Raw genomic sequence first — 21781 nt, 5'->3', positions numbered from 1 at the left:
CTAATCATCCAATTGCATGGCAGCAACTCTATGCATGTGGGCATGCAGACATCGTCAAGACGATCTGCTGAAGTTCAAATTGGGCAACAGAAGATTGGAAAAACGTTGCCATGGTCTGATGAGTCTCTATTTCTGCTGCGACATTCAGATGGTAAGGTAAGAATTTGGCGTAAACAATGTGAAAGCATGGATCCATCCTGCCTTGTATCAACGGTTCAGGCTGCCGGTGGTGGTGTAATGGTGTGGAGGATATTTTCTTGGCACACTTTGGGCCCCTTATTACCAATGAGCATCGTTTAAACGCAACCTGAGTTTTGTTGCTAACCATGTCCATCCTTTTATGACCACAGTGGACAGTCTTCTGACGGCTACTTCCAGAAGGAAAACGCACCATGTCAAAAAGCTCAAATCATCTCAAACTGGTTTCTTGAACATGACAGTGAGTTCATTAGTAAGTATATTTAAATACCTTTCACAGACAAGGAAGGGTCACAAAGTGCTTTACAGTAAAAAATAATAATATCAAAACAAATCAAATAACAGCAGTACAAATACCATAGAAATGTAATAAATGCCAAACCATATTTTTAATTAAAAAGCTTGTCCAAGACATTGTCCAAGCTTGTGTCTTCAGGTTTAAAAAACCTCTTGTCTTAAGATGTGTTCTGGGAATAGTTAAAAGGTCTTGGCCTGAAGACCTCAGAGACCGAGGCGTGTGTGCATGTAATAAATCCTGGATGTAGGGTGCTTGACCATGCAAGGCTCAGTAAGTTATGACTAAAGTTTTAAAATGCGCTCTTAAACCAATAGGAAGCTCTTAAACTCAAATGGCCTCCACTGTCACAGATCTCAATCCAATAGAGCACCTTTGGGATGTGGTGGAATGGGAGATTCGCATCATAATATAATGATATCATGTCAATGTGAACCAAAATCTCAGAGGAATGTTTCCAGCACCTTGTTGAATCTATGCCACGAATAATTAAGGCAGTTCTAAAGGCAAAAGGGGGTCCAACATATATATATATATATATATATATATATATATACAGTACTGTGCAACAGTCTTAGGCTTGTTAATAATACCCTAATAAATATCATTTTAGAGGGCAAAAAAGAAAACCCTTTTGACAAGAAAGTTTGTCTCATTCTTTCCACACGGATTCCACTTTACCAGCTGCTCAGTAGCAGTGAGAGCAGGTTCAGCCTGTGGGAAAATATGCGGAAGGCAGTAATTGATGCTAGTGCAGCAGAACAAGCAATAACATAATCATCCCTCTGCAAGAAGCCTGTTATTGCCCTACATTTTCTTATTTTCCCCCTCGTTCTGCTCTCTACAGATTCCTAAAACTAATTATTGTTTTGTTGAGTGCAGATATTTACACTCAAAAGACCTTTGTGCTATATTGTGTATTCCATTATGGTTTGCTTCATTCTGTATTTGCGGTTTCAACCACATAATTGTGATCCCCTAAAGTCCCCTAAAGTGCTATTTTCATGTGCTGCACTGTTTGTGAAGGGAGTAGATTAACTTGACACACAAACACAAGCACTAGTAAATATTATTTACTACACATGCAACTTTTTTTCGTAAATTACTATTTATAATACTAAACACATTTGGTTGTAATTAATTAATAGCAGTTATCTGGTATAGGTCAGAGATTGAACAGCAACGTATGCATGACTAATTAAGGGGAATTAATGTCTGTGTTTTATAAATTAATAATTGGAGGTGAGCTTGATGCCGATGCACCTGCACTGCCAACATGTTTGGGTTTACAGTGAAAGGCACAAAAATGAATATGAAAGTCTTCATGATTTTTAATAATAGATTCATTGATGTGAAATGAGTATAGGATGCAATCATGACACCATATGTTTTTCAAATGGTGAGAGAATCGATAAACATGTTAAATACATTCTAATGACTTTTATTTTTAATGAAAAATATTGGCATATGATTTAAATGGAATATTTGTAAATTGATTTTCGATTTTATTTTTGTTTTAATTAAACTGAACATTTGCATTAGAGTTGGGGGGTGTTGCACTGTCACAATTATAAAGGTCCAAAGATGAAGATGAGTCAAAGGTTCCAATGCAAATGTATTTAATAAAGATATAAACTCAGATAATCTACTACATAACAGCATGTCTACACACAAACAATAACCGACAATGAACTGAGGAAACACAGGAACTTAAGTATACAAAGATAACGAACTCAAGTACAAACAGCTGTCATGATTAATGAATATCTATGGTAACAAACATGTGGCGGGAAACATGAACAAAGACAACAGGAAATAATGACAAGCAAACTAAAAGTCCATGAAAAGTGAAAACTAAACTGACAGTTTGTGACATTACGAGAAGGCGTGGCCTCGTGCTGTGGTAAGGGAGACGAGGCAGTTTAGGAGGCGGATGAGGAGCAGGCGAATGGTTGGTATTTGGAGGTCTGGTTGGCAGGAGAGGCCAGGTAGGAACCGGAGGTGGCAGAAACCAGGGATGTGATGATGGGTGTGACCAGGACGGAGCAGAAGGTGGTAGAAGCCAGAGTGATGTGATAAAAGGGTGATTCCCAGCTCCCCATGGCGACGTTGCCGGAGAGAGGAACCATGGTGGTACGGAGTTTAACACCACCATGAGGACGTCGCTGATGGAGAAGGAGCCCTGGGTGCAGACGGAGGATAGACGGATCTGCACGACACTGATGGCATCGGCGACCGTGATGGATCTGCCACAACGACCCCCCGAGGTTGAGATGAAGATCCAGAGGTCTGCGTCGGAAACGGTGTGACTGAGGACTGTCGCGAAGTCTGAGGGAGGGCCTCCACTCCACGCTGGAGCCAGACTGAGCCGCAGGGGTAGAGTCCATGGCGATAGGCTGGCGAGGTCTGACCCAGGTGGAGCTGGCAGGTCAAGTGAGCCCGGTGAAGTTGTGGGCCTGATGGTCGAGCCAGACTGAGCCGCAGGGGTAGAGTCCATGGCGATAGGCTGGCGAGGTCTGACCCAGGTGGAGCTGGCAGGTCAAGTGAGCCCGGTGAAGTTGTGGGCCTGATGGTCGACAGAGGAGCCAAGGGAGGGAGCAATAGAGGCAGAGGAATTAGGGCAACGGCCCGAGGTGGAGTAGCAGGGACAGTGGCCGGAGGCAGAGCCAGGGAATCCCCCAGCCCGGTCGAGGATGGCTCATGGGATGTCTCAGGTGAATCCCTGATGCAGTGAGGAGGTAAGGGATGAACAATGGGGTAGACAGGAGGTGACAAAGACAGGGCTGGAACTAGAGGTGGTGGTAGAAAAGGGAGGGAAGGTGGGATCAGCATATCAGTCTCCCAGTCCAGCACGCACTCACTGCGATGAGGTTGTGGACGGGGAACTCCTCCATTCTCTCAGACTCCACTAGTATTTACTCTGTCACGGGCTCGGTGGTCGTCTCGCACTCCAGGTCAGACGTAAGGGGCTCAGGCTCCGGTGCGATGGTGGGCATATCCACTTCCATTGCCGTTGGCAGCTCCATCGTACCAGGCGCTGGCACTCAATCTGCTGGGAGCTCTGGCTGTTGCTCCGTGTCGCAGGGTGGTAGTGGACTGGGCTCTGGGTCCGGTGATGAGATGGGCCGGGGGTATAACCTCTCTAGACATAGCAGAATCGCATTCCTCCATCTGAGTCCTTGCATGTCTGGGAGATCTACTTGATGTTCGTAGTTCGCCCTGATCCAATACAGAGGTTTGATTATTTCGTCATCAAATGGTGAACGAATGGAAAGGTGGCAGAATTGAAGGGTGCAGTCCAATAAATTTTGGCCACTCATGGCCAGCGTAGCAAATTCAGCTGCATAATCCCTTTTGTGGTCGGTTATTCTGTTTCAATTATAAAGGTACAAAGATGAAGATGAGTCAAAAGGTAGTGATGTTACGTTTTGTGCCGAGGCTTCGGAGCATGTGTCGAGAAATCCCGGAAGCTTTCAGTGAAGCACGTATCGAGGCCATAGACAGTAAAAGAAATGGACACAGCGACCCCATAGACTTCGACGGAGATCAGTGAAGTCAATTAGAAGCACTCTCTTCCTGATGGCTGAGCGTACTGCGCAGCCTCAAATTGAGCTTGACGAAATCTGATTTCTCCATAGTTATGTTATACAATCATTATATACCACCAGAAAATACACATTATATTCATATAAATAGATTAGTCTATTTGGAAATAGATTTTTTCTTCACCGTAATTTCTAAGCCTTAACTGGCGCAAAATACAGTGTATTACAGATCACATCAGGTCATCTGTAATGTAATGTCTATTGTTTTACACTCTTTGACCACCAGGTGGTACTGTGAGCAAATGAAGCCTCGGGAAATTAACCCTTTTGTGAACCACTTGGCTGAAAAGCTTCAATGCTTCATGAGGCTTCATCTCACCACCACTATCAAAAGGTTCCAATACAAATGTATTTAATAAAGATATAAATTCAGATAATCCACAACATAACAGCGTGTCTACACACAAACAATAACCGACAATGAACTGAGGAAACACAGGAACTTAAGTATACAAAGATAACGAACTCATATCCAAACAGCTGTGATGATTAAATGAATATCCATGGTAACAAACAAGTGGCGGGAAATGTGAACAAAGACAACAGGAAATAATGGTTGCGTCCAAAAACTTAGGCAGCTGACTTGTTGCCTCACTGCCCTATCAAGCAATGAATCTGCAGGCAGTGTTTGCGCACGAAGGTACCTCACGAAACTGATTTCGGACAGACTTCAGGGGCAACGTAGCAGTTTAATGATCTACCAAAAAATATAGCGAACTTTGGTGGAAACTAAGTGAATATTTAATGACTAACGTTACAATAGTAATTTCTCGCTAGAAATGACATCAGGGGAAAACGTTGATCAAAAATGTACATTTACACACAAACTGACGACCAGCCGCAAATTTCAGATGCCATCTTTATTTTTCTAGCTCAACTGTCACAGAATGGAAAGTACAGGATTGTAGGATATCAAAGGCAGCGAAGGATCCATCTATGTGGCCTTCAAAAATCGATCAGATGAAGGTATCTCAGGAGACAGGAAGTGAAACTAACATTGCATTCGGACGTGCCTTGATGCCTTCCTACCTTGGAATGCGTTCTCCGAAGGCAGCATTTATTAGCTTTCGGACACAGCCAATGATGAGCAAACTAAAAGTCCATAAAAATGAAAACTAAACTGACAGTTCGTGACATGTACATGGTTTGGATGTTGAGAGGACAAATACTAATTCAATTCAATTCAAATTCAATTCAAATTTATTTGTATAGCGCTATTCACATATTAATACATATTGTTTCAAAGCAGCTTTACAGAAAGTGCATTTCAGAAATGTACATAGAAAAATACAGTTAGTTAATCATGTATTAATTTAGGGCATAACATATCGCCGGCGTCGAGTCGTCTCTTCACAGGCGTCGAGTCGTCAATTAGTATTGAATTAGTATTAGTACTGACAAAAACACAGGAAAAAAGTAAATACCTTTATCATCCGACTTTTTAAGGTAAAATTCTTTTGAAAATATAAAGCTTGAAATTGCTGAATTAATTTGCTTATAAAATTTGAGAGTAGTTTTTTCTCTCAGACGAATTATGATTGTAAGTTATGACTGAGGATTGCTGTGGATTTGAAATGTTGCTTATGATGGCAGGGCTGAGACTTCTTGCAGTGATTTTAGATTGAATACCAAACTGTGAACACTATCTCTGTTTGACATGTCAGTGTAACCTCCAGCACTGACCCTGAGAGAATAAAAACAGAAACCCTATTGATGGCCCATCTGTGTGACTATAATACTCTATATCAGGACTATAATCCTGCCGCCTATTCTTTGTTGCAGAATTGCTTTATTATTAATCATCACCAGTAGATGTCACCGTTTCCTTTCTGCACTAAACTTGACCAGCGAGATTTATTAACCTATTTATGGACTTGTGCCAATTTTGAACTGTTAAGCTCATCAAGAACAAAGCTTCAGTTTTGCTCTTGATGTGCAGTCTGTGATATCTAAACTGCATCAGGTCATTCCATATGGTAATTCTTCTTGTTTAAAGAAGTTGTCAAGTTAAATGTTTTATTATTATTATTATTAGCATGATCAACATGCCCACTTTATTTATTCTACAGAAGTAAACAATTTCTTTCTTTTTTTATATGGCTTGACTTTTGACCTTGTATTTAAATACAGATCTATCAAGCCCTCCCCTTTTAAAATCTGTTATCCAATCAAATTCTCAAATATCACAGCAATGCCACTGATTGGTCTGCGGGTGGTGACTCTTATCCCTGCACTCTTTAAATCTCCCTCTGGTCTGCACTTTTGCAACACTTTATAGCCTATACATATATTAAAGAGTAAAACGTCTTGTCTTGTAATTATCCTGTAACAATGGTTGAGCAATTCGTTGGTAAATGGAAAATGACTTCAAGTGACAATTTTGATGAATACATGAAGGCTGTAGGTAAGACAGAAATCAACTAATATTATTGTAAATACACAATAATAACTATGTTTGTAGCCTACTATGTTTTGTTTTCATGCACTTATGTCAGAATGCAACTTTTTGTCCAGTTGTAGGCCTACAGTCATGCACCTGTTGTAATACCATAATGTAATTATTTGTTTTGCTGGTTGCAGGTGCTGGTTTTGCCTCTCGGCAAATGGCTAACCTAGCAAAGCCCAGTCTGACGATTGCTTTGGATGACCAGGGGTTCATCTCTATGAAAGCTGTCACTACTTTCAAGACCCTGGAAATTAAATTCAAATTAGATGAAGAATTTGATGAGACGACAGCAGATGACAGAAAAGTGAAGGCAAGGGCATTGAAACAAACAAATAAATAAATGTGTGTTAGAAATATATATAATATATATATAATATATATATATATATATATTAAGCATTATGTGTCCTTTCATTGTCATTCATTTCTTCATTCTCTCATTCAGACTGTTATGAGCCTTGCAGATGGTAAACTTTTCCAAACGCAGACCTGGGAGGGGAAGACCACAATAATTGAAAGAGAGGTTCTGGACACCAAAATGATAGCGGTATGTGTACAAGTCAAATGCTTTCTTTACCTATGAAAATATTTATAAAAATTATATTATAAAATAAAATATTAATTATATATATATATATATATATATATATATTTATATACACACACAATTATATTATAATATTTTTTATTGATTAGGCTTTTAAGTGTTACATCCATTGTTAATCTCTCTCCTTTTTTCCATATCTGTACAGAAATGCACCATGGATGATGTGGTCGCTATCAGGACATATGAGAAAGATGCATGACCGGATCAAACTGTGTTTCAATACAGATTAAAAACTTTGTTAGATTTTAATGACTGACTCTTAATTTGATATGATATATAAATTGCTTTGTTGCAATAAAAACCTTTTTTTTGCTTTATAAACATAATAAAGTAATAAAAAATATCAAATGTCTCTTTACTCATTATTGATTGGATATAAAAAAAATGTTTCCTATATAATAACAAAATATATGAGCAAATAGGTAAAGAATTGGAAAATAATGACATGAAATTAGTTAAGTACACACACAGCATAACTTAAAACAATTAGAATGAAATAATCCTAATGTAGACACTTTCATTTGAATTTGGACACAGATAAAATGGTAATCAACATGTAAAAAAAGTTGCTGCCTTAAAGCCTACAATCAAGTTGAATGTTTAAGTCATTTCAACTTAAATTACATTAAACTGACTTGGAAAAATGAGTTGAATCTTGAAAATGGCTTAACTTTTTGACGAGTTAAAGCAATGTAAAACACATCTTGTAATAACTCATTGATCATATAATTTTTTACAGTGCAAGTTTACAAGGTCAGATCAAGTTCTGCTAGTTCAATGCTATTGCACACTTTTCTCTTCAGACTCCCCTTAAAGATTTCAAAGGCAGCCAATGCAACATTGCAGCTCTAGAATAAAAATGATATCAATTGCCATGAAACAGCTGCCACATTATGAGCCTGCATCATGCCCAATACTGTTTTCCATGCAAAATGATTCATATTTCCATTCATCTGTGGCGTAAAATTCAAACCGCAAATGACTGCTATGGCAAGATGCTTAACATCCAATCACATACGTAAAAAGATATCATCCGAGCACTATTCATCAGCACCTCCTATAGTGCCCAGTGAACATGTGATGTGTTAATCCTCAGCAGTCCAGTTCACAATAGTTTCCTGAGTCTAATAACCTCAATACCCCCAGGATTAGCACTACTTTAGCAGTTGGAGTGGCTGACCATGCACTCCTTGCAAACTTCTGCTTCTAAAATATTTATTCCTCTTCTGTGATCCTAATCTTACCGAGTATTATAATGCAATTTATATTAAAGCATGTGGTATGAAAGAGGATTTTGATTTACTTGTAAGGATTAATGTGCATTCATCGGGACCCAAGTTAGGGTATACTTTGACCAAATAATATTTTAGGAGAGGCATTAAGTATTGTGCATTTCTATGCTTTTAATTAGCTTGCTGGAAACCATTCTTTATTTTCATTTAATTGTTACACAACATTTGTGTGTTTAGTTTCATTTTCATAGACTTTTAGTTTACATTCGTCAGTTGTAAAGTTGTTCGACAGTTGTTTCCTGTTCATTTCGAATGCTGTTTCCTGACATTCGACAGTTGTTTCCTGTGTTTCCTTTGTCCCTAGTTCCCCGCCAGTCATCAGTTGTCATGGACACTCATTTGATCATCACACCTGTTTGTTATGTTGTCATTGGCCCTGTCCCAAATGACACCCTAAACACTTGCGGTCTTCCTACGAGTCCGCACTTTCATGATGTAACGCCGCTTTGACTGTCAGGAAAAAGTCCAGTACAAATGTTACTGCCGCTCATCAACGGCAGCTGTCACAGTTGCTAGGCGACAAGAACAGTCCTCCGTAGGCTAGAACGTCCCACTAAACAACGCTCAGTCCGACCTTCGTGGCCTTCAAAGGATCCAGCCTCTGAAGTCTGAGTCCTTTGAAGGATGCAGCCTCTGAATTGGGACACACTGCGTATTTAAAGGGATAGTTCACTTTGAAATAAAATTTTGGTATGTTTTAGCTTACCTCAAGGGCATCCAAGATGTAGGTGTCTTTTTTTCCGCAGTAGTTTAAATTTTTATATTTTTAGGTCAAACCGTTCTTGTCTGTCAGTCATATAATGCAGGTCGATGGTCACTGTCTCAAAGAGCATGCACAGAGTCCAAATTAAAACAATTCCCCATCGTCCAAATTAAACAATTCCCCATCGTAAGTACACATTGATGGCCCAAGACACGAAACGAGTGGTTTGTGTGAGAAAACGAACAGTATTTATATCGTTTTTACCTCTTGTACACAGCCACGTCCAAGTGATCTGAGAGCGCGGGCGGGTATAGATATATACACTAGATGTCGCATTGGCTACGGTTTCGTTCCAATGAACTGCAGTAGCCAAGGCGACTTCTATATCTTTACCCGCCCGCGCTCTCAGATCACTTGGACATGGCTGTGTACAAGAGGTAAAAACGATATAAATACTGTTCGTTTTCTCACACAAACCGCTCGTTTCGTGTCTTGGGCCATCAATGTGTACTTACGATGGTGAATTGTTTAATTTGGACGATGGGGAATTGTTTTAATTTGGACTCTGTGCATGCTCTTTGAGACAGTGACCATAGACCTGCATTATATGACTGACAGACAAGAACGGTTTGACCTAAAAATATAAAAAATTTAACTACTGCGGAAAAAAAGACACCTACATCTTGGATGCCCTTGAGGTAAGCTAAAACATACCAAAATTTTATTTCAAAGTGAACTATCCCTTTAAGTTCCTCTTTGTGCTCCTTTCAGTTGTCTGGTATTGTTTGTGTGTTCACTCTTATTGAGTTCTACACGCTGGTCCATTGCTGTTTCTAGCCATTGAATTACCTGAGTTTACTTTGTTTCACTTTATTTCAATAAAAGGACATATATTTGATCTTATCTGCCTCTCCTGTTTATCATCATACTTACTACATTGCAGAATACCAGACCTTAAAAGAAATGAAGCTGGATCTTGCCTCCATTAATTTCGCTCCAATGGGGATCTCTAACAGACCCATCGGGACGATTTTTATGTTTCAGGGAGGTAGAGACGTATGTGGATGAATTAGTCCATGTCAGTAACCTCACCCATTGCAATGTCGTGAAGGGGTTTTGGATCGGACTGGACGATGAGATCCAGCTGTTGATGCTATGGGGAAACTCCTGCTGAACACTGGCCAAGTACATCAACTTTGCCCTCTAGGTAAATGGATCTTCTTTAACTGTGGGCTAGGTAGAAGAGGATCCCGCCGCCAGCGTCCAGCCCCACTCACCATCCATCACCAGGCCAGACCCAGCGACCACACTCTCCGCAGATAAGGAGCCAGAGCACACCGCAGACAGAGACCCATCATTACCCACCATGGACATCACTCCTGAGGCTAAGCTCGCAACGGAGACAGTGCCAGCTGCAGAGTCCATCCCGGAAGAGATGCCTGAGGTTCCAACTAATCAGGTGTGTCAGCCAGCCATTACATCCGTGCCTGTGGGAGTTTTAGTGGAGCTGGATAAGTAAGAATGGCCCCACCTCGTCCCTCTGAGTACTCAGCTTCACCTCGGACTGTTGACCCTTCAGCTCCAAAGGACTCCTTCGTCCCACCAGCTCCGCACTGGTCAGTCGTCACTCCACCAATGCCAAGGACTTCCGGGCTGTCGAATGCGCTCCATTCCTCAACCCCTACGGCATCCCTCCGGCTTCACCAGGGTCCTCACTCACACCGACATCGCCTTAAGGTACATAATAAATAATACACTGGCTAACTTTTTGAGCAATGTTGTTGGGTAATGTCAACGGACAACCAGGTGAGACACAGGGCCCACGACCGATCTAAATGATCCAGATAGCAATTTGTTGCCCATTCTCAATGTAAAAGTGCCCAAACAACAATCGCTCGGCAACATTAGCCGCGGTCAGGCCAGTGTGAGCCAGGGCTTTAAACGGGTCGTGCCGGGCTAAAAGCCTCGGGCCTGTAGCACAGAGCCCAAAACCACGCTGCGTTTCCACTGTGGGGCCAGAAGCTCCACAGCGCTTCACTAAAACACGCCCGTAACACGCCTCTCTGGAACAACGTCACACAAACCCATCATTTCAGCAACAAATGGAAGTTTTATCAGAAAACTAATCAGAAAGAAATCACTGGAAACAGCGAGATCGCAAAACAAACATGATAAAAGCGACCGTTTGCCGTTGTACAGTGGAAACGTGGCTAATGCCCAGCAACATTGCACAAAAAGTTGCCCCGTGTATCATCACCTTCAGTCTTCCAGGCCCACTCAAGCAATGTTGCTGGGTCTTGAGGTCCATCGGACGTCGCCTGGGCCTCACTATCTTCCTTAGTCGGTTGGGCTCAAATTACCATCTTGGCTCCTCCGTCCATCACCGCCGTTTCCTGGGTCAGTCTGAAATCTCGTTTACCGTCCGCACCTCCTTGGACCCTACCACCATCCACTCCTCCATGCAGGGGCGCGACCATCAATTTTGGGCCCTATGAAAGAATAAGAATTTGATATGACCGCACCCATTCCGTTAATAAAATCGATCTCTGGGGCCCCCAAAAGTGCCTGGGCCCTTAGAATCGTCCTAACTTTTCCCCCCTTAGCGGCGCCCCTGCCTCCATGGGCCCTTCCACCGTCATCTCCTCCATGGCTTCTCCTGCTGTCTTCTCCGCCCTGGTTCCTCCCATCTGCCCCCTATGGGTTTTCAGAGCATCGCCGGTGCCTCGTCCACCTCTAGAACCTCCTCCCTCTTTTCCCTCGATACCCATCACGGCGCGAGGCTGCTTCATTGCTGGTTTTGTTTTACTTTATTTAAATAAAAGGACTTATATTTGATATTATCTTTTTTCATCGGACTTACTACATTACAATAATAAATGTTCACAATGAAAAATGATTATTTTCATATTATTTTCATAATTAATTATTCGTATTATTAATATATACAATTAATTGTTATTTTCATAAATTATTCTTCTCCTACATACAATTATAATAATCATTATATATTATAAGCTAATTATATATTGTTTATTATTATTATTATTTAACAACAGAAAAAAAAAGGAAAAAAAATTTATATTAATAATAATCCTTCTAAAAAAAATCCCCAAATGCTGTATTTCTGTACGGCTTCAGGCAGTGTTATATCAAATGATGTAAGCTTTATAGGGTCATGAGACAGGTTTAAGTCTGAGAGTGTGAAGCCTTGCATTTTCTCTCAATGGTCCATTGTTTTCGAGACTTTACTTATAAGGGACACCCTTTTAAGAATGCCCTTACAGCTTAAAATGTCATGGAATTTGATGATATTACCCTGCAGCAGGAGCGAACTGTTGGATTTGAATTAGCCTGTCAAGTAATTAAAGGGATAGTTCACCCAAAAATGAAAATTCTGTCATCATTTACTCTCCCTCAAGTTTTTCCAAACCTGTATGAATTTCTTTCTGCTGCTAAACACAAAAGAATATATATATGGGTAACCAAACAGTTGATGGGCCTCATTGACTTTTATAGTATGAAAAAAAGTCAAAGAAAGGAGAAAAGTGGATACAAAAGATACAAAAAATATTAGCTTAACAGAGATCCCTGTAAACTCTTAGACAGAGTTTATATGCTACAGTTAAGCTAACATCTGTCTTTAAAATATGAATCTGTCTTTATTCAATATGGAATTTTACAAATGCAGTCTCGTCTTTGTCTGACAGTTTAAACAGTAGTTACATTTATATTTGTTTATTTATAACTAAAAATACTTATTATAGTTATTTATAACTATAATATTCATAACTAAATACTTATATTTAGTTCATTTGTGCAACTTGAAGCGTGTTTGCAACGTTAAGTAGGCTATGAGGAGCAACATTTTATTACAACACTGCCACCTGGTGTTCAATATTATATCACGTTTCTTGTTATCGTGTTCAATAACTAGTCGAGCTTCCCAGTACTAGTGATGTCATACTCTTCAGTATTTTGTAAATTCCAAAATGTAAAATGTATGCTATTTTGGGTGAATTCCTTAAAAACATTTTCTATTTAAAAGACATTGACATGTATCAAAAATAGTTAATAAAGAATTAAAGATGAAAGAGAAATTTTGCAACTTTTAAGCATATTTGTAATCATCACCTACAAAGAGACACTATAAAAGTCTTGTTTCCATAGTTACCCATTCATTGCTAAGGGGACAATGAATAGAATCACTCCAAGTTTGTGAAAACAATATGATTGTATGAGAGACAATATGATAAATGTAAGGTAACACTTTATTTTACAGTGTCATTGTTACATAGGTTACATGTTAGCATAGTAATAACAGTAAATTATGCATGATTACATGCAACTAACCCTCAACCAAATCCTAATCCCTAACCCCATAAGCACATGCAGTTTATTAATATTACCCAGTACTTAAATATATAATTACAGCGTAATAAGGACACCTTAAAATAAAGTGTAACCAAATGCAATAACTGGTAATCAGATTCCAAAAAAATAGGCTTGTAATTAGACTATATTCTGCTTTAAAATGCTCCTAATCAGATTACAGTTAGCCTACTTTTTATGGATTAAATGATTATAATAATAATAATAATAATAATTCATTACATTTATATAGCGCTTTTCTCGGCACTCAAAGCGCTTTACATAGAAGGGGGGAATCTCCTCAACCACCACCAACAGAATGTTACGTTTACAGAATGACAGAAAATGATTCATAAACTATTGATTCTATCTAATTCTTCTTGTTTCACATGTCATGTCAGATATAAAAAAAAACAAAAAAACATTTGAAGATATGCTGGTTTTCTCAACACTGCATATATAATCAATTCCTGCATGGCTAACAAATTTAGTCTTTCAAATATTCCATTTATAGTCATTTATTTATATTTAAAAAAAAAGTACATTACCTGAAACATGTCTAATAGATTATGCTACAATTTTCTTAATGTAATTTGTAATCAGTAACGGACTGCAATTTTAACACAGTAAACACACATCTCAGCATGTATGTCATTATAAATAGAAATTGTAACCATATACCATGGAACTGGGATAAGGGATTACAGTTGTTCCAATTTAAAATATGATAAATTAATTAATTCGATAACACCAGGGAAACTGGCAAAAGTTCGATTTGTGCTGCACTCTAGTGGAAGTCAATTTATTAATCTAATTGATTAATTTTTAAAATATACAAAGCAAAAGCAAAGTTGTTTGTTTAACGATTATTTTCTTTTAGAAATACTTGCATTACCACTTCTAAAATAGAATAGTTAGCCTACCAAAATTATTGTCATTACATTTAAACGGGGCTAACTTAGCAGGCATACAATATTTTACGGGTGTCAGAAAAATAAATTATTATAACAGATTAAAATGTGTATAATCGTCTTTTATTTACAATTTTTTTATTTAATTTTTTATCTAAGATTAATAAACAGTGAACTTGGAACATATTTCGCTTTGTAGTAACGAAAAGTCGCGCTTAAAAATAAGACAACCCTTCCTTTCGGTACTGTAGTATGGGAGCGCAACTGGTGGGACTTTTAATTTGAAAAACAGAATTTCAGTGAAGGCATCGGCGTGATTGACGGAGGCTTCACGGCGGCCGAGGAGGACCCGTTCACAACAAAGGCGAGAGGCAGATTTTTATTTGGTCAAGAGTTTCACCAGACAACCGCTAAATCATTCGGAGTCAGAAATAGAAAAAACGGCCGCTATCGTCGTGCTAATTTGGTAAGTAGGTTATTTAGATTATTGTTCTCCATCGGGGAAATGACTTGTTTATAACGACATGCAGTATTATTAATACGTGTATGTGTCATATGGTTATAAGTTATGCTTATAAACAGTTTGCATCTCTCTCTTTGATGTAACATCTTGGTTGACAAGTTGCCAAGCTAACACAGTTATCATGACTGATCTGTACATAAGCGAGCAGCTCGTGTATTGATTTTATAAAAAGAAGTAACAGATGCGCTTTTGTGCGCAATAAGGAACGTGCAGGAAAAAATAAAACCGTCCAGCTATTAAAACAGTCGCTGAAAACACGCCCCGGTGACTATTTTCGTCAGTGTAAATAATGTTTTGCAATACATGACAGCACAGTCGAGTGTTGATTTCCTCGTGATTCGAGTGTGTATCTATGTAATGTGTATGTAAATTGCAGAGGCTGTAAACATGTCGCCCAGCCCCTTCTAGGAAATCGACGTTTGGCTATAAACAGCGCAAATAATCTGGAGCAGCAAGAACACACACACACACACACACACACACACACACACACACACACACACACACACACACACACACACACACACACACACACACTCACAGCTGACTTCCTGCATGCCGAGCATTTCACTCTCCAACTGGAGAAATTAAACGTTAACTTATCTTAATACCCTTACAAAAGTTACCATGGTGCCCATAGTGTCCGCTCCAAAATGCCATAGTTACTACATTTGTTGTTGCTACTGATGACGAGCCATAAAAGATTTAATGAGGTCTGCTTCAGATCGTGTTTTACAGTCTCTCTGTCTCTTAAAGGTGCAGTCAGGAATTTTTGCTAATTAAACATTTGCACACAAAGGTAGCATTTTTGAGAAATTTCACATAAATGATGTACATCCACATAAAATGAAGGCTCCAGATAAATCAGGCTTCTAGAAAAAGCTGCTTTGTTCTACATGGAGTGGGTCGCCCACTTGTGGGTGCTGCCATGCTGACACCACATGACTAGCATTATTGTAATGTAGAGGCATGCATTTTCTGTAAGCTGCTTTGAAACGATATGTATTGTGAAAAGTGCTATGCAAATAAATGTGAATTGAATTGAGTTATGCAATTGAGATGCATCTAATACTTCATATAGGCCTAATGTTTTACATAACAGACATATAAAAGCACAAAAGTTATTGAAAGTCCATTATATGGATGAGTTAAGAATGTGATGGAGAAAAACATGCATACAAATGAACAAAACAAGAAACCAACAAGTACTGCTGGTACGAAACAGATGCAGCTGCTAAACAAAAACTTATTTTTGTGAACAATTTTGAAATTGCCATAGTATTATTGGGAGTAACAACTGTTTTATGGTGGAAACTATGGGTAGCATGGTAATATATTTTTTTAAGGGTAGATATAGAAAGAATAAAATGATGTGTGTGTTAAGCAATCATAACCGAGTGGCTTTCTGGTATATTTTGCCTTGGAGAAGCTTAAAGAGATTGTTCATTAAAAAATGAGGTTACCCCTCATTTTTTGTACCCCCTCATGCTGTAACAAAACTCCATGACTTTCTTTTTTTCTGTGGAGTATAAAATAAGATATTTGGAGAAATGTCTTGGGCTGAGTCCCAATTCGCCTACTTATACTACGACCTAAAAGTATGTACTTTTTTTGTGATGAAAAAGTACATACTTTTGAGTGTGTAGCAAAAGAGTATGCACGTTCTGGGACATACTTCGATGACGTCATGCAACGTAAACGAGAACGTGGTTGCCTAGTTATGCACACCGCGACTGTTAACAAAACATTTTACATTTTATTCATTCTTATATATCCAATATAATTTTATTTACTAATCCCATCTTTTTTTCCACAATACATTTACAATGTGTTTTACCAAATGTAGGAGTGAAGCAGGGCGTCGTCGTAGATCAAACAAACGCAGGTCGTGTGTGAGGTGGCTGGTTCTGACGTTCATGTGCAAATGTGTGTAACGAAAGCTATTTATTTTCTGAGTTAAAATATTTAAAGTTTATAGTGTAACTATTGTTTAACGTATTTTATACTTAATCTTATACTTATGTATAATACTTAAAAATACCCAGATGAAAATGAACCATGCTTTTACTATAGTAAAAGTGTAGTAACCATGTTTCTTTGGTTGGACTGATAAAGTTAACATTTGTACAGCCACAGTATTACTACAAATAAGTCAGACAGAAACATCAAAAGAAATACATAAAAAAGACACTTGCATGACACTTTACTGGAGCCTTTTTATTTATTGCTTTTTAGCCTGCAATGAGGCGCTCAGTATCTTCATCGGACCCTACAAGATAAACACGGTGCTTTATTGGCACAACATAAACCCATTAATATTACGAGACAATAAAATATAACTTTAATTAGGGTTAAACATTTTAATTCTTACACTTAAAAACTGAGGGCGCATCTCCGCTGCTGCATCCGACTGCCATGTTTACATCACCACAAAGCTCCTCCCTCCCGCACGCAATGGGTTGTGGGCAATATTAGCCGTTAGAGTGTGCATTGATCTGCACTTCGAATTCTAACCGGAAATAGTAGACCATCCGGGTATCTTTGGAATACTCATTTGAACATACTACGATTTGGGACGTACTAATTCTAGTTTCGCATACTATTTAGGACGGATAGTATGCGAATTGAGACTCAGCATTGGTGTTTTTCCCCCCAGATACAATGGAAGTCAATGGGAATCAAAACAATTTGGTTACCGACATTCTTCAAAATATCTTTTGTATTTCACAGAAGAAAGAAAATGACATGAGGCTGAGTAAATAATGGCAGAATTAATTTTTTTGCATGCACTATCCCTTTAATGTTGTGACTGAGACCCCACTTTAAAATATAGTTCACTCTTATAGCTCTATAAAAGCCAACTCAAGACCACCCAAAGAGGTTAGCCATGAAACTAGGCCAGTCGAGTTTTTACCCATGAGGTTGCCTGTCTGTGGTGAAATTGAGTCTGTTTTTGCAAATGGCCTGATTTATTTTTTCTGCTGTTGAGATACTACACCCATAATGTCAGTGTAAATATGAATACAACTGACACCTCAGGTGTCCATGTTGACAGATGGCATTTGTGGGGGCATAACTTTTGCCCTGCTGAATCCTGCCCCTCGACAGAACCTGCTCGCAGTAGGCCGACAGCAGTTGGCGGAGTGAGCCGGAAGCCCCTAGTGTTCCTGGAGGAAGTCTGTTTCTTTCCTCACAAGCTCCTACAGAGAATGAGTCAGTGTTGTTGAGACAATTAGCCGTCTGCCTCTGATCCAAGACCTGTTTTAATTTCTCTCTCTGGATGGTCGACAAGGATTTGTGTAGAAGATGCGCTGGTTTTAGGTCAGTTCTCAGTGGCGTCTATGCTCTTGCAGGTCTTCTAAAGGGCACACATGTGAAGCGGGACACGTTTAGCATCTGTTTCTGTCAGGCCTCTTCTGTGGTTAAATGCATTAGTTTGTTTTGTAAGTGCTGTTTGGTTATGGTGGCGACTTGGGAGTCAGTTCACTCCTAATAACACTTCAGGCCTGTTCCTGCAGGTTTTGACTAAACGTGGTTGTAAATGTTATACATTTAATAGATTTTCAAATAGGATTTATTTTCTATTTGGCTAGTTTTGCGAATAACATGCTCTGTGGTGGAGTTAGATGTTTCCGATATTTGGTATGACCATGTGGACACTGATGTTAAATTCAGTTGTCAGTTCGCCTTTTAATGCTTAATCCTGTTCTGTAAGCACATAAATCAACTACATTCTACAACCGAATTGACTCCCAAAAAATTCAGGTAGTAACAACTGCATTTACAAAAATTCTACGCAGTGTGTACGGAGCCGAACTGAACAACTAGGCTATTTGTTAATGATGTATTTAAACGCCCATCAGAGTTCTTTCTCTCTTCTGTATGCATGGTGCAAGAAAACCACTGGGAAAGAGGCTTGACTCATTCATGTTGACAGATCTTGTTGGAAATGACACCAAACAAGAAAAATCCCATAATAAACGGAAATAAATCCAAATGCTTTAGATTGAAAATAAGACCAAATATTTGTCCCTCACCTTTTTGCTTTAATAACTTCATAAACCTGATTGTTTTATGTGCCAAGCCCTAAAATGCTTATGTTAAGTGGACATGGCAAAACTTCAAGAGAATGCTTCCCGAAGCAGCCTTCCGATTATAAACAAAACACAACGTTTGATGTTTGTTGACAGTGGTTTAGTCAAAATCGTAGGAAAATAACGAGAATTTGGTCGCTGTAATATTACTTTGGTCAAAAATAGTGGATAACAAATGTTAGAACATTGGAATCTTTGCAATTGTGGGAGTGAGTCTTGTTCCATTCACACACAGAATAATAATTCAGGGGATTCACTCCTGAAACTCTACAGTCTGTAATTGGCCTATATCAGGGGTGTTCAATCCTGCTCCTGGAGGGCCACTGTCCTGTAGAGTTTAGCTCCAACCTCAATTAAACACACCTGAACCAGCTAATCAAGCTCTTACTAGGCATACTAAAACATCCAGGCAGGTGTGTTGAGGCAAGTTGGAACTAAACTCTGCAGGACAGTGGCCCTCAAGGACTGAGTTTGGCCTACATGATATAGCCAATGCCTATCTGATGAAGTTCTCCGTACATTGGACACATTGTTTGCTTTATTCTTGTTCCCAGGAAGCACACCATGTCTTCTATCTGTGGGCCCACAGGCTGAAGAGGTCTGATCGTTCTGGAGAGCTGGGAAGCGAGAGATGGGGAACACGGCCACCAAGTTCCGTAAGGCACTGATCAATGGCGATGAGGTTCTGGCCTATCAGCTCTACGAGGGCAACCCTCAGTTCAAAGAGTCACTAGACCCAAACACCTCATATGGGGAACCGTACCAACACAACACCCCGCTCCATTATGCTGCCAGACATGCCATGACACGCATACTCAGGTAAGACATAGTTTCTCCAGTAATATTTAGCATTTGGGCATTCTGCTTTGTTTTTATTTATCTCTCGCAATCATTATGGGTCAATGGCACTGTTTTAGCATCTATTAGGCCTAATGTATTATTTTGTAAAAATGTCATTCATTTATCAAAGTACATTTTATCAGTGACTTGATACACCTATTCTTTGATGAGCATATTTTCAATTTCTGAATTAATATTAATATTGATATTTTTTGGTGGGCATAAAATTAAATTAAAAAAATGCTTCTCTGCCAAATACAAGTCATGTGGTCCAACCAACATGAAAACATTTTACAATAAATAATACTATAAATAATCATGAAAACCCAAATGACTGTGTGTCAAGGTCAGTATGTGTCTTAAATTATCTCATAATTTAACCTTTTTATGACAAACTAAGGTCGGTTCTGGTTGTAAATTTCGTAAAATGTCATGTGGTGCAACAACTTAAAGATATAATGAAATTTATGAATTAATAATCCATATTTGTAAAAAAAAAAAAAACATGATGAAGACTCAGATTTATTCAAAGTGACAGGAAAATAAATATGATATTACTTTTTTGATGGTTACACCTCTTGACATGGCACTTGGTGTTTTAAGCCCCCAACGGCGCCTTCCAGGCAGCGAGGGGATGGGTAGGTTTAAGGTTGAGGGTAGGGTTAGCTGCCTCTAAGGAGCCATTGGGGGCCTAAAACACCATCGAGCTCTTGACATGAATACAGAGGAAACAATTTGAAGAATTTGGCATGTTTTAAACCTTTCCATCATTGTGGACTCTCCTATATGTCATTGACCCGCATAGTGCGCATACCAATTTAATCTCACTCTCGTAGGCCATCTGCCAGGCTCCAGGCGTGATTTTTATAAAGGATGATTTGTTCTTAAATGCTTTCATACTGTTAGAAGTACTCAAGTCATGTACAATCAATTTCTGCAATCTGCTGTCTTTCCTGTCCAGTTTGAAATGCTTTGGCCTAAAAAGTGAGGAACCTAAGCTTTGAAAGTTATTTTAAGGCAAACCAGCTGTTTCAACTACAAATGTGCTGAAGATTCTGGGTCTGAATCTGCAGGCCAGTGTTGCTCAATTTATAATTTTTGGAAAGAGACTTGGAAAGCTATATGTTCTATCTGAGGGTAGTGTGATGTCAAAATAATTATCAGCTTATTGTATCGTCAGAATTTTAATATCGATATATCCTCAAAATCTGTTCCTTCAGTGAAACCAATGATTACTCATTTATTTCGCAATATTTAAGTGCTTTAGTTTTTACCATTTATTTGTGACTCATCATGCCATCTTTTCACAGGTCCTTCCTCTTCAGCAAGGATGGGAACCCCAACAAACGTAACGTGCACAATGAGTCCGCACTGCATGTGTTGTGCATGGGGCCGCATATCCTGCTATCTGAAGGGGCGCTGCAGCCGCGACTGGCCCGGCCCTATGAAGATGAACGCAGGCGGGCTGAGTGCCTCCAGATGATCCTAAAGTGGACTGGTGCCAAACTGGACCGTGGTGAATATGAGAGTGCAGACGCCAGTGCCACTGATAACAAAAAGAACACACCATTACACTATGCCGCTGCTTCAGGGATGAAGACATGTGTGGAGGTATGTAAAACACATTGTAGCCTAGGTGCTTGTATTTGTCAAAATGTGCATGTGCACTGACACTGTTTTTCTGACCCAATTCATGTATAGTGAACACTATCTAGAGAATAGGGAAAAGTCTTTGCACACAGTACCTGTCTACACCGAAACAGGTATAGCACGATACTAAGGGTACGTTTACACGACAACAATGTACTAAAAACATTTTTCCTTTGCTTTTTTTTGTGTGTACAGACGACAAAGTTCCCCATTCACATCACAAAGTTCCCCGTTCACACGGATCCACGG

General features: G+C 39.2%; 2 protein-coding genes across 4 annotated transcripts in view; both read left to right on the top strand.

Moving 5' to 3' along the window:
- The first annotated feature begins 55 nt into the window (after nt 1-55).
- On the top strand, nt 56-7486 carry fabp4b (fatty acid binding protein 4b). 2 transcript variants are annotated; one of them, XM_082149489.1, is made up of 5 exons: nt 56-156; nt 351-451; nt 6679-6854; nt 6990-7091; nt 7297-7486. In XM_082149489.1, exons 1-5 carry the CDS (start codon nt 119-121, stop codon nt 7348-7350), a joined length of 471 nt encoding a protein of 156 aa, XP_082005615.1. In that variant the 5' UTR covers nt 56-118; the 3' UTR covers nt 7351-7486. The 2 variants fall into 2 exon arrangements, with proteins under 2 accessions (XP_082005615.1, XP_082005616.1); XM_082149490.1 differs by lacking the exons at nt 56-156; nt 351-451 and adding an exon at nt 3323-6502.
- Nucleotides 7487-14735: 7249 nt separating this feature from the next.
- The window catches only part of ankib1b (ankyrin repeat and IBR domain containing 1b), a 47171-nt gene continuing 40125 nt past the window's right edge, over nt 14736-21781 (top strand). For both annotated transcript variants that reach the window (XM_082149970.1, XM_082149969.1), the window contains exons 1-3: nt 14736-14891; nt 19597-19861; nt 21193-21493. In XM_082149970.1, coding sequence (XP_082006096.1) covers nt 19674-19861; nt 21193-21493 — 489 coding nt within the window. In that variant the 5' untranslated portion in view covers nt 14736-14891; nt 19597-19673. The remainder of the gene's footprint in view (nt 14892-19596; nt 19862-21192; nt 21494-21781) is intronic.

The sequence above is a fragment of the Leuciscus leuciscus genome, assembly GCF_965113295.1.
Source record: "Leuciscus leuciscus genome assembly, chromosome: 20".
NCBI classification, from domain to species: Eukaryota; Metazoa; Chordata; class Actinopteri; order Cypriniformes; family Leuciscidae; genus Leuciscus; species Leuciscus leuciscus.
The sequence above is the reverse complement of the archived record's forward strand: the minus strand, read 5'-3'. Positions and strand labels throughout refer to the sequence as shown.

Excerpts from the sequence above, each read along its gene's own strand:
- fabp4b (XM_082149489.1), top strand. The coding sequence starts at position 119 with ATGAGTCTCTATTTCTGCTGCGACATTCAGATGGTAAG. Across the intron at positions 452-6,678 it reads ACATGACAGTGAGTTCATTA|GTGCTGGTTTTGCCTCTCGG; the intron begins GTAAGTATATTT and ends TGCTGGTTGCAG. Across the intron at positions 7,092-7,296 it reads TGGACACCAAAATGATAGCG|AAATGCACCATGGATGATGT; the intron begins GTATGTGTACAA and ends ATATCTGTACAG.